The following is a 12956-nucleotide window of genomic DNA, read 5'->3' on the forward strand; positions in this document are numbered from 1 at the left end:
GTTTTTTGAAACTGGCCACCATTACAGCTTTGATTAATTAACCAAACCCATTTTGATGTGTACGACTTGACACCCTTCTTATCTCTTCTAAAATTAGACATATGTGAGGAAAACAAATACTATGGAAGTCAATGTTTGCAGTTCAGTCATTCATTTTCCTTCGGCTTAGTCTCTTATTTATCAGGGGTCGCCACAGTGGAATAACCCGCCATGGTTGCAGTTTTTCAGCATTTTCAAAAGAAAGGTTTGGAACAAATGGTGGTGGAATAAATGGCATGTAGTACATTTTAAAGGTTGAGGGTTGGGGTATCAAGGTGTAGGGTTTGACTTGAAAAAAAAAAATCCCTGTTTATAGTGTGGGATTTTCTAATATCCAACAAAGTCTATTCTCTTCATTTCATTTCTGTTGCGTTTGGTTTCTTTTTACTAATTAGAGTTTTCTACAGTACACCACTGACATATCTATGTATGTTTACCCAAACTAAGCTCTTATGTTTCACTGCGATGTGCTGAATGTCAAGAGCATGTTTGTAAAATCTGTTTGTCTTAATACTGAACATTGTTATAAACACTATGGACACTAAACATGTCATTTTTGAGCCAAGAAACTGAACGGCATAACATTTTACGCCTAGCGGACTAATAATTCATTTATTCATTTTCTTTTCGGCTTAGTCCCTTTATTAATCTGGGGTCGCCACATCGAAATGAACCGCCAACTTATCCAGCATATGTTTTACACAGCGGATGCCCTCACAGCTGCAACCCATCACTGGGAACCATTCATACAAACTCGCTCACACAAACACACACTACTGTCAATTTCAGCCTTCCCAGTTCACCTAGCATACCACACATTTTGTGGGGGAAAATGGAGCACATGGAGGAAGCCCTTGCAAACACGGGGAGAACATGCACACAGAAATGCCAAATGACCCAGCCGAGGCTAATAAAATTAAGTTTAACTTTGTATAACTTTATTATAAATATTATTAAAATAGGGTAAAGCAACATAACAATATCTGTTGCCTTGACTTTTTAATCACTATATTTTTTTACAGTGTAAGAAATGCCTCTACACATCTACAAACTGGATTTCATACATTTAAGGGTTTAACTGCTATGCTAGTGATGTAGTAATGAAACTATTACACTGTTGCTACAATGTAACCATGTTTAAAACCAATGCTAGCATTATGAATTAGACATCTTTGTAGACTTTTCATTTCTAATTTTTATTGCAGAACTTTTGTGGACATTTGTAGGTTGTAGGCTATGTTAATAAATGTGATACTGGATGTGTTTTATGTATCACGGCCAAATATTATTTATTTATTTATACAAATATTGTTTTGTTTTTTGTTCGAATGTTAAAAAATTAATTTGACCGAAGACTGGGACTTTAACGTTATCGAAGGACTTTTATAAACATAGAGGAAGTCGGGTCACGACGGAAGTGGATGATATGGAAAAATGGCGGCGCTGATGGGTGAGTAAACCAGCTTGGTCTCAAATTATTTAAAATCTCTTGATTACTAAAATCTCTATTATTGCATAATATTTAGATAGAATCAACTATCTATAACTAAACTACTTTGTATCTTACGTTGTTATTTGCATTCATCTATGCTATGAAGGACTTCAGCCGCTGACCTTGTTATTCAACATGACGAAACTAAGACTGACTGACAGATACAAACAACTCCGATTATTTGCAGAACAAAGTTGAGCAGAGACATGTTTTACTAGTTATGCCTTTAACTATAAAGACCCGTACAGTCGGAGGATGATCAGGTTTTTTCAGTAAATCACTGTCACAAAGCACTTATAATCCATAATGACGCAGTAAACGGTTCTAGAATTGAAATAATACAAATATTTCTGTGTAAAGTTAATTTAAAAAAAATCTTTACCAACACACTGAGCAGCGATTTATTTGTTCTGTTGTTATTGTTTACATTTTTAAGGCAGATTTGTGTGGTTTGTTCCTCCCGTTGTATTAAAATTTTAATTATACAGAGACTTTTGTTGTTAAATTAATCGAGACAAAACTGTGTTAAAGGTAGACATTTATCAAAAAATCTAAACTAATGCTGAAATTCTGTGTTATTTCAGTTCCCCGCCTTCCAGCACTTGGCTCTTTTAATCTAAGGTAAGATTTGTATTGTATTTGAACTGTCTATCATGAAAGTGTCTATTAGATCTATTATAGTGACTCCATCCATCTATCCATCCATCCTTCCATCCATTGACCCGGGCTTCGCCCAAAAGACAATAAGATGATGTACAAGAGGCATCATTGTGGGAAAAATGTGTGTGTGTGCGCGTGTATGTATGTATGTATGTGTGTGTGTGTGTGTGTGCGCGTATATATATATATATATATATATATATATATATATATATATATATATATATATATATATGTATATATATATGTGTATATATTAGGGATGTAACGGTATCAGAATTTCACGGTACGGTAATACCTCGGTATGAATGTCACGGTACGGTATTTATTGAATCATTTACAGGAAAAAAAAACTTTTGAAAATACTCCAAAAAAGTGCCAAAAGTGTCAATGACATACAAATTAGCCATCTATCTGTTAGCTTTGAAACAGGAACTTCAATTTTAATAACAAAAAATTATTAAACCATGTAAAAAAATAAAGTTTCAATTTAGTATTGTTGAAAACTCATCACATTCAACATTTAATCACTCACTTAGATAGAGATGGGTTTAAAGGAAAATTATCATATAACTATAATCTGGTAAAAGCTGGTATCTCTGAGTATTTACAATGTCCCCTGCAACAGAAAAAACCCCTCTCATTTGGGACTGAGGATTCTGGGACAAGAGAGATATGACTTGGCCCATGTTGACAGCAGTGGGGTAACGTTGTGCATTGTCTTTCCCCCACTTGAGAGGACAAACCATGAGTGAGATAGAGATCTCTTTGCGGTACAAGTCAATGTCTGCATCAATCTGAACAGTGTGCTGTGTTTCTGCAGTCCCCATGACTGTTATTAGTCGTATTCCCCAACTTGCTGGCACGTGCACACATAGGGCTCAACCTGTGCAGTGCACATGCCCTTTTTAGTCTTGGATAGAAAATGCCCTTCCAAAACGATCAAAAGTGCCCCCGCGACGCGACACAACCTCCGTCCAGTCCAGCCCTTCAGTAGGCGCGCGATAACACCTCTCTTGAGTATGCGCGCTCAACCCCCCCTCGGCGCTTTACAATACGCGCGCCACAACACAGCTGATCAGAACGCGCGCGACAGCACCGCTATTCAGCACGCGCGCGACAGCACCGCTATTCAGCACGCGCGCGACAGCACCGCTATTCAGCACGCGCGCGACAGCACCGCTATTCAGCACGCGCGCGACAGCACCGCTATTCAGCACGCGCGCGACAGCACCGCTATTCAGCACGCGCGCGACAGCACCGCTATTCAGCACGCGCGCGACAGCACCGCTATTCAGCACGCGCGCGGCGACAACACCCGCTTTAGGTTCGATCATTTCCATCTTTTTTTCATCTCCGCTACTAGCAGCACACTCCATTTCCGCATTACTGGATCTGTAGCGACAACAGACCGCAAAGGATTATGGCCACGCCGGGGCTGATGGGAAATGAAGTTCCAGCTACCTCCCGTTCGCTTCATTCGCCTGAGCAAATTTTCTCAGAAGACCTATAGTTTTACCGAGTCATGCGACTTCGGTAATATCGAAAAAATTTAATATTGCGGTATGACGGTATTTACAATACCGTTACATCCCTAGTATATATATATATATATATATATATATATATATATATATATATATATATATATATATATATATATATATATATATATATATATATATATATATATGTGTGTGTATATACACACACACACACACACACACGTATATATATATATATATATATATATATATATATATATATATATATATATGTATATATGTATGTATATGTGTATATATATGTATATGTGTGTGTTTGTGTATATATATATATATATATATTCCCAGTTGAAGTCAGAATTATTAGCCCCCCTTTTAATTTAATTTTTTATTTTTGTCTTTAGATATTTCCCAAATGCTGTTTAACAGAGCAAGGAATTTTTTTACAGTATTTCCTATAATATAATTTTTTTTCTGGAGAAAGTCTTATTTGTTTTATTTCTTAAAGAAAAGAATGCATACAGTACAAAGTCCAGCAAGTCCACACAAAATGTAAAACTTTCATAGTTTTTTGAATGACACTTTTTTTAAGGGGATGAAATAGGTTGACTGTGTTGTTATACTTGTTGTTCACAAACCATTGACATTCTTTACAGATCATTTTAATCTGCTCCTCTTTACGCTTCAGATAGTCAAATAACTTCCGCTCCATGGAAAATAAGCATTTTTAATGCTCCACTGTAATTCCTATGTCACAAACCTCTATCAACATTTTAATACAATTCATTATTTTAAAGATTATGAATTGAGAATCTGATTTTACCTCGTTGCTGCACTCATTGTGAGTTCAGGCCACAGAGTGTTTTTAATTAGTTACTCTAATTTTAGTGTATAGTGTCAAACTGGCACAGAAATCATTTACCTGATTGTCATATTTTGCCTGATATTTTTGTTTTGAAAGATCAATGTGAGTATTTGACAAGTGCTCTGTAAACCTTTGTGGAACAAAAAAATGATTGACTTGAACATTATACTTGTATGTTGATTACTCCATGTGTTTAAATATGTTCATTTGTGATTTAGGGCCTTTTCATCATTTTCTGCTCATAAAAAGCTTCTCCCGACAGACTGCAAAGATAAAAACTCCTCATGGTGTGTATTCATGGTTTGTTGTGGTTGAATAATGCAAATCAGAGCCAATTTTGGAAATGAAGTTGAAGTTGTTTATTGACTGAATGTACCCATTTGTCCCAGTCTGGTCCCATTCAGAGAGAAAAGCACAGCTCTGGCAGCAAAACCAGCTTCAGCCGTGAGCAGCAAGGGGGAGTACGTCATCACCAAGCTGGATGATCTGGTCAACTGGGCACGCAGAGTATGTGACCCTGTGCACACTCACAAACAAAACTCTTCTTAAATTTATTTAATGCGCAGTAGCAGTGCAAAAAATACAGTTTAAGCAAAAAATATATAAATATATTGATTAATTAAATCTATTAATTAAACAAATTTATTAATTGAATGACATATTCACAGTCTTTGACTTTTTATGGTTATAATATAATATGTTATAATATATTTTTTCATTTAATAAATATATAATATACCTTTTTTATCATTATTGTTGCTGTAATCTCCCATTTACTGATCAATTGATGACTTTCACTTTCGAGAGGTCTAGATGTGTGTTATATATTAAAATACTGAAATGAAAACAAATAATTTTAGTTGTAAAAAACTTCATATTTTAGTGGATAGTGTGATACTTTTTTTGTATACTTTGAATATAAGGTTGTTTCAGAAAACAGCATTTATTTTTTACCAGGGTGTAACGATGCACTTTTATGTTGTCGAGACATTACAAATTGACCCTTCGCTAAGCCCCGCCCTCCTTAGTTACTGTTGCTACGCCTGTCAAGCTTTCGTGTAACTAAATGCACAAAACAAAGGGTAGGGCTAAGGGGTAAAATTGCGATTGGGCCTTAAACCTACTTTCGCTTGGCTTCGAGGCTGCACGCACAGTCACGAGAGCGAGAGAAACATGTAATAATTCCTTTTCAAATCTAAGCGACTCAGAAAAACATTACTATATACTCGGAGAGGACAAAATGACTGGTCTAAACTGGCCGCAGAATATATGTACACCATTAGACATTGTCAATCAACTCATTTGCTTTTTTAAATAATTTTAATATTGTAACTATAATTTTTAGAGATATTGTCTGTTTTTATTTCTTTTTCTGTCGTTTATTTCTCATTTGCTATATTTATATATATATATTTTTTAATTTGATCATGTTAATATATTACATAAGCTATTTTATATACATATCTAAAATGCTTTGGCATTCAAGTTTGTTTTGAACTTGAAAGAGAGAGAAGCAGATTATACCTGTCCAGGTCTCGAAATTAACTTTGTTTCTTGGTAGCACCGGTGCTCCCAACCTGAAAAATTTAGGAGCACCAGAAAAAATTTAGGAGCACCCACCATAAATGAATGATATATTTGACAAGTTGTATATTAAGGGATTTATTGTATTTGAAAACAACATCAATTGAGACTAACAAAACCCAGAAACAACTATCTAACTAATGCTGACTTTATATTTGTGCAATAATTCCAAAATGAATGTTGAATAATTATAAAATATTAATGATGACGATGATGACAATAATACTAATAATGAATTATATTTCTCATCATCATGCTGCCTTGAATGTGCTTTAATGTAAGTTATCTGCTATATAAAGTCCTACCGTTACTTTATGAAAATTAAATTGATGGTTTGCATCAAACACAAATGAAGCATTGTAGGAAGAAATATTTATTGTGTACTATTGTTTTTATATGCATGTCAATTTAATAAATAATAGTTCTGCTACAAAACAAACGATATAATATAATAAATCATTCAATTCAATGCTGAAAGCTGCAAAGCAGTCATCAGTAATTAAATAGAAAAATAATATACACCTCAAGAAAGAACGGACAAAAGAAAGGAAGAAAAGTCTTATTTTTAAAAGTTTTGGTTTCGGTTCTTGTCGTTTTAATGCTCAGCCTCGTTACGCGCTGATTTACATTTTTCTATGATTGCGGAAAAGCATGCGAGTCAGCCGGCCCAATATGAGGGAGGGCAGAGCAGGATTCTCCCGATGACCACCGGCGCAGTACTGTTCTTTTTTATAACCTGCATCAGTTTAAACTCAGTAAAGGCAAGCTTCTTTGGCGATGGTGTTTTAGCGGACATTTGCGCTGTTGCAGCCTGATCTCACGAGGAAAAGTATAAAAAAGTTACGAATTGTGTTGGCTGAACACGCAGTGCATGCAACGCATCAAGATTCAGTGTACTTTTTACTCTTCAGCCGTTTGCATTCCCCGCTGTCACAAAAGCTCCCTCCCTGTCGACTGACAGTGGAAAGTCTTGAGTGATTGACAGCTAATATGAACCAATATAGCGGCAGGGAAGACCGATTTTACCATGTTTTTAGAAAAAAAACCAAAACAGGTGTGAATGCAGTCGCACAAATGATCCCAATATATATTATAAGGTCGCATAGCTTAAATTTCGGGTGCATATGCGACCAAAATGGTGGCAATTTCGAGCCCTGCTGTCAGTGGGTGCACATGGCTCCTGAATAGCATTAAAGACAAAATAGTGGACTTCTTTTTTTTATTTCAGCAGTCTTTTTTTACGTTAACCTATTGAAAAGAAACTGTGTAAAACAGTGTCATAATAAATACAATTATTGTTACAAAATGTTATTATGTTTTGTTTGTCGCATATAGTATTAGTTAACTATTAATGTGACATGGGTAAATAATGTGTTTCAATCTGCAACTGTACATTTGTTTTTGCTTTGTTTTGTTTATTTCATTTGTCTTAGAGGTAATATTAATATTAAAAACCTTTTTCTTATTTAGGCTTGATATATTGTGAGTGTATCAGTAAACCCCTTATCTCCACTGTCACTTTTTCTGTCAGTTGTTCAATGAGTATTACTGTAGAAAAATGTTAAATAGATATGTTTGATGATTTTTTTATTTTTTTTTTGCTGTAGAATTTAAAAGAATCGATCGAATGATTCTTAATTTAATTTCTGTTTACATTTCAGAGCTCCTTATGGCCCATGACGTTTGGCCTGGCGTGCTGTGCAGTAGAGATGATGCACATGGCCGCTCCGCGCTATGACATGGATCGCTTCGGTGTGGTGTTCAGAGCCAGTCCCAGACAGGCTGATGTCATGATCGTAGCTGGGACACTCACCAATAAAATGGCTCCTGCATTGCGGAAGGTATTGGTGCCAGTTCAGTTTTAGCAAACTTCCATTTGACCAGTGGTTTTCAGTTTCGGTCCTCGCCCTGAAATTTATTAAGGGTGCACAAATATGTCGTTTCAGCATCTTTATCACAATGTGTGAATCTGCAATAGTCACATCCCAGAATCAGCAATGTCAAGTTGGAATTATGGTTGATTGATTTGTGGGGTCATCACAAAGTTTAACCCTGAAGTGTAGTGAAAGTTTTTTTTAAACTGTAATGCTGTGTTCACACCAGACGCGGAACGCGTGGATAAATTGCGCTTAAATAGCTGCGTGAACATTTGAGTTTACTCGCTTCATACGCGCGTCAAACCCCGCTTCATTTGCGTGTCAAACCCCGCTTCATTCGCGTGTCAAACCCCGCTTCATTCGCGTGTCAAACCCCGCTTCATTCGCGTGTCAAACCCCGCTTCATTCGCGTGTCAAACCCCGCTTCATTCGCGTGTCAAACCCCGCTTTATTCGCGTGTCAAACCCCGCTTCATTCGCGTGTCAAACCCCGCTTTATTCGCGTGTCAAACCCCGCTTCATTCGCGTGTCAAACCCCGCTTCATTTGCGTGTCAAATTCACTTCAGAACAGATGCGGATTCGCGTGATGGGCAGGGCTTCTGTCTGCCCGGTTACCGTAGCTTCGTTGCTAAAATGCTAACATGGATTTTATGAAGAAAATAACAGTGTTTATGTACTTTATGAAGGGTTAAAAACAGGGTCGATGCGTTTAGGGTCTTGTCTGAGTCCACTACATGCTTTCAGAGGTGCATCCAGCTCTGTGAGCTCATAAACTCCTCCAGAAACTTAACCTGAATGACGAAGGCTTTCAACGGTGTTTCTGACTGAGCCAAGCCCAGTTTGATGACTTGTTGTCGGTGTCGCCTGGAGGATTTCCCCCGGGACACCATCAACAGGTTCTACGTCACAATCACGCCCCCACAAGAACAAGCTTCTGATTGGTTAATGCGGCGCGAATGTCCGCTGAAGTTCAGATTTTCGAACTCGAGAGATTTGCGCGAAATGCTTGTTAAGCGCGTCAAATGTGCAAAACGCTCAATTCTCCCTGCGCCATTCGTGCACATCGCGCTATTCGCACCGCACCATTCGCGCGTATCGTGCCGCAGGATGTCTATTCGCGCGTTTGCATTGACTTAACATGTAAATCACTCGCGCTTGACGTGCGTTCCGCGTCTGGTGTGAACGCAGCATTAGATTTAAGCAAAATTAAACCAAGAGGTTATACAGGTATACAAACCGAAATTAATTGTGTTTAATTATTCAATGTAGACTATACCGTGTTATTTTATATATTATTGTTGAATTTCTGTACCTCAATACTGTTAGATTCCACAGAAAAACCCGAATCCATTTGTATCTGTTCACGTGTATTGTAGTTTATGCAGATACACCTCCACAGATAAATCCTAATCAATGTAAAATGATGAATTCATTCCAAATAGAGTAGTTGGTCACCTTGTGAGAATTTTAAGACATTTTAAGAATCGATTTGATCAAGTAGTTTTTACCAGATGTCGTATTGGGCATACGAGAATAACACATGGTTTTTTGCTCCAAGGTGAAAACCCTACTCAGTGTTTGTGCTGCAAAACTCCTCTTACTCTAAAACATATTTTACTGGACTGTCCTGCTTTTACTGATTCCAGAAGGACTTTTTATGAAATGAACTCTTAAGGACATTTTTGACAAAGTGAAACCAGAAAAGATTTTAGAATTTTTATCATGTATTAACACAAAAAATGTTATTTAATTTATGTTTTATTTTGTTTGTTGATTTTTAAATTGTATATTTATTGTTGAAAGATTCCTGCTATGAAGCACTGGCTGACATGGCACTAAATAAAAAATACATACATACATACATACACACATACATACATATAGTCACCTTGTGAAATTATATTCATATTGCAATATATATCGCAGACAAACTAAATATCGCAATGTCTGTTTTTGTTCAATATCTTGCAGCCTTAAAATGTATATAATTCTGCATTATTCTGCATATCAGTGCTGAAAACAGAGTAGGAATCAACAACTAGGATAAGATGTGTAAGAAACTGGTCAAACAAGAGTGTTTTAAGGACAAAAACCTGACAAACGTCTTGAAGTACAACATTGGAACAATCTCTAGCTGTAGTGACTATAATCTGAGTGTAGTAATTGACCTCAGTTCGTTAAATTACTAGAAAATATCGCACCTCCTCCAGTTTATTTACTAGCAATTCAATTGAAAGCAAGCGTTTCTTGCAATTTTTGTTGATTTTTTTTTTTTTAGGTTACCCTTTATTTTAAGGTTTTAATGTTACAATGGCAACATTCATTTAACTACATAGTAGTATTAATTAACTATGTGTGCTTACTCTATGGTTAGGGTTAGAATGTAGTTGGGTTTAGATTTTGTTGCATGTAATTATGCATAATTAATTGTAATTACTATAGTAAATCTAAAGACACTTTAATATAAGGGTGCTGCCCTTTTCTGCTATAAATTTATGAATGTCTTGCTAATGGCAGGTGTATGATCAAATGCCAGAGCCCAGATACGTCATTTCCATGGGAAGGTAAGAACCACGGTTCTTTCATTACCTTTTTCATGAACACACTGATCTGTTGAATGATTATTTGTTTTATTAACAGCATTGTTTCTTTCTTTCTGGTAGCTGTGCTAATGGAGGTGGCTACTATCACTACTCTTATTCGGTGGTCCGTGGTTGTGATCGCATTGTTCCAGTGGACATCTACGTCCCAGGTTTGTTTCATTTTCGTAGTCAAACCTCCACTAGTTTTTCCTCCATTTCGTGGGTCTAAATAAACCGAAAAAGAGCGCTTTTAACTTCTCCGCCAGCCTCCCACTGGCCTGCAGCAGGTATACACACACACACACACAAGTGAAAGCTGCTCTCTCATTGGCTGTAGGCGGTCGCTGATGTTATTTTCAGTCAAAACTCAATTCACACAGCATGATTTGAATCGCTGACAGCTCCAGATATTCAGCACGCCAAATATCTCACAGGCATCGGCGACTCATCGGCGATTCTCTCAGATCGCGTCTTTGATAGTTCATACTGTGTGATTGACACTCACGTGCACGAGCAGCGATTTGCCTGTGATTTCAGGCATTTGTCAGCGATTTCTCCAAACCTGTCGGAGAGCCAAAATCGGGGCTAAAATCACGTAGTCTGAACTAGGCATTAGGCGCATAAGTTTTTTATGCGCATTTTCAAAATTTATGCGCATCATGGCGTTTCCATCAACTGTTTTTTTTATGCACATTTGCAAAATAAGAAATAGCATAAAATAGGTGGATGGAAACATAGCTAGTTTCTGGTTGAATGTGACTCATTCCTAATGCTACACCATGTCTGCGCTGGATGTGAGTGGCACAACATGACTTAAAACATCATAAAAGGCCAAAATCAGTGTTTCTGTCTGTAAACCTATGAACTCTGCACATGTACACTCAACCATGTAGTGCAGGGGTGTCAGACTCCGTTCCTCGAGGGCCACAAGTCCTGCATAGTTTAGTTCCAGCCCCGCTTCAACAAATTACCCTGGAGGTTTCAAACAAGCCTAAAGGACTTGATTAGTTTGATCGGGTGTGTTTAATGTTTTTTGAGTTCAGTGTCGTTCCAAATGGACCTCTAACCTTTTTCAACTTAACAGATGTTGAAACCGTTTTACAGACAATGTTTAACATTTGACAAACTATAGAAATGTCCAAACTACCAAGTGTTTACTATATGTCCAGTGTTTCCTCTAGGATTTTTTTCCAGCTGTGGCAGCAGGCCTTTTTTTTTTTCACAGATCTACTAACTATCTGTGGCGTTATTTCAATGACAAATGTCGTGAGCGCAGTATTACAAGTCGAGATCACATTTATGTAAAGGCCTACAGCATGTGAATCTCTGCTTGTGCGCCGATTTCCTCTGCTCGTGCACAAAAACTTCTTGCACGCCCCCTCAAATAAAAGCCGATTCAAGAGCGCTGATCTTCTTGTGCGCTCTCAAATAAACGCTGCTGAGTGCGATTTAGTGCGTTTATATAACGAGTATGTCTCCAGTATTAATTAGATTTGCTAGGAATATTTATGAATGTCTCTAATAGACCTACAGAGTTATATTAATGCGTCCTGAAGTAAAGTGAAACGGCTATACGTTGTGTTTGCTGGCCTCACGCATCACGCACCTGTCAGCCAGCCAGTCAGTCTGTCAGCACGTCACCTTAAAGGGCTAAACAAATAATGCACAACACTACTACGGTTACAGAAAAGTTTGCGCTGTTATAAGTCACTCATGTTTTAATACGTTTTGGTGCGATTATTATCCTTTTTAAAAAAAATAAAACGCTTTGAATGATCAGCTGTAATGTAGCCGTGGCGGGATGAATTTTGTCGTGGCGTCCCGCCATGGAAGAATGAATGTAGCGGAAACCATGATGTCTGAGGCTTTTTGTTCAATATTGTGCAGCTCTAATAGTGATAAATATCACTGGGCCAGGTAAATTCCTCTATAGTCTTATCATGAATTTCTATAGGTACTCTGGTCTTCATCAGAATGTTAATGGGTAATATTGTCTCTCTGGCCAGGTTGTCCTCCTACAGCAGAGGCTCTGCTTTATGGAACGCTGCAGTTGCAGAGGAAGATCAAGCGGGAGAAGAGAATGAAAATTTGGTATCGCAAGTGAGCTGTGATTCTGTCTGTGTGTCTGTTCTGAAATGTATATTTAATAATGGTCATTTGTTGTGCTCGGAAGGCTGATTTCTCTGGAGCTGCTCTGGTTTGAGTCCAGCTCCTCTTTGTAGCTGCAATAAAAGACTTTCTGCTTTAACGCTGAGTGCAAGTTCTGTTTGATGCAGATGTTCTCTCTTTGTCATGCTGTAACTATTGTATTTAAAGGCAAAATGCTCTATAAGTAAGCATTTGAATGGTCAA

At 37.4% G+C, this 12956-nt stretch overlaps 1 protein-coding gene across 3 annotated transcripts; it reads left to right on the forward strand.

The window, feature by feature from the left end:
• Positions 1-1428: 1428 nt before the first annotated feature.
• ndufs7 (NADH:ubiquinone oxidoreductase core subunit S7) lies at positions 1429-12956 on the forward strand. Of its 3 annotated transcripts, none has more exon segments than NM_001199912.1 (8): positions 1429-1489; positions 2116-2152; positions 4780-4848; positions 4951-5068; positions 7807-7986; positions 10540-10586; positions 10686-10774; positions 12611-12956. In NM_001199912.1, coding segments are annotated over 8 exon segments (654 nt in total). In that variant the 5' UTR covers positions 1429-1473; the 3' UTR covers positions 12709-12956.

This window comes from Danio rerio, chromosome 11 (assembly GCF_052040795.2).
Source record: "Danio rerio strain M-AB ecotype USA chromosome 11, GRCz13ab, whole genome shotgun sequence".
Lineage (NCBI taxonomy): Eukaryota > Metazoa > Chordata > Actinopteri > Cypriniformes > Danionidae > Danio > Danio rerio.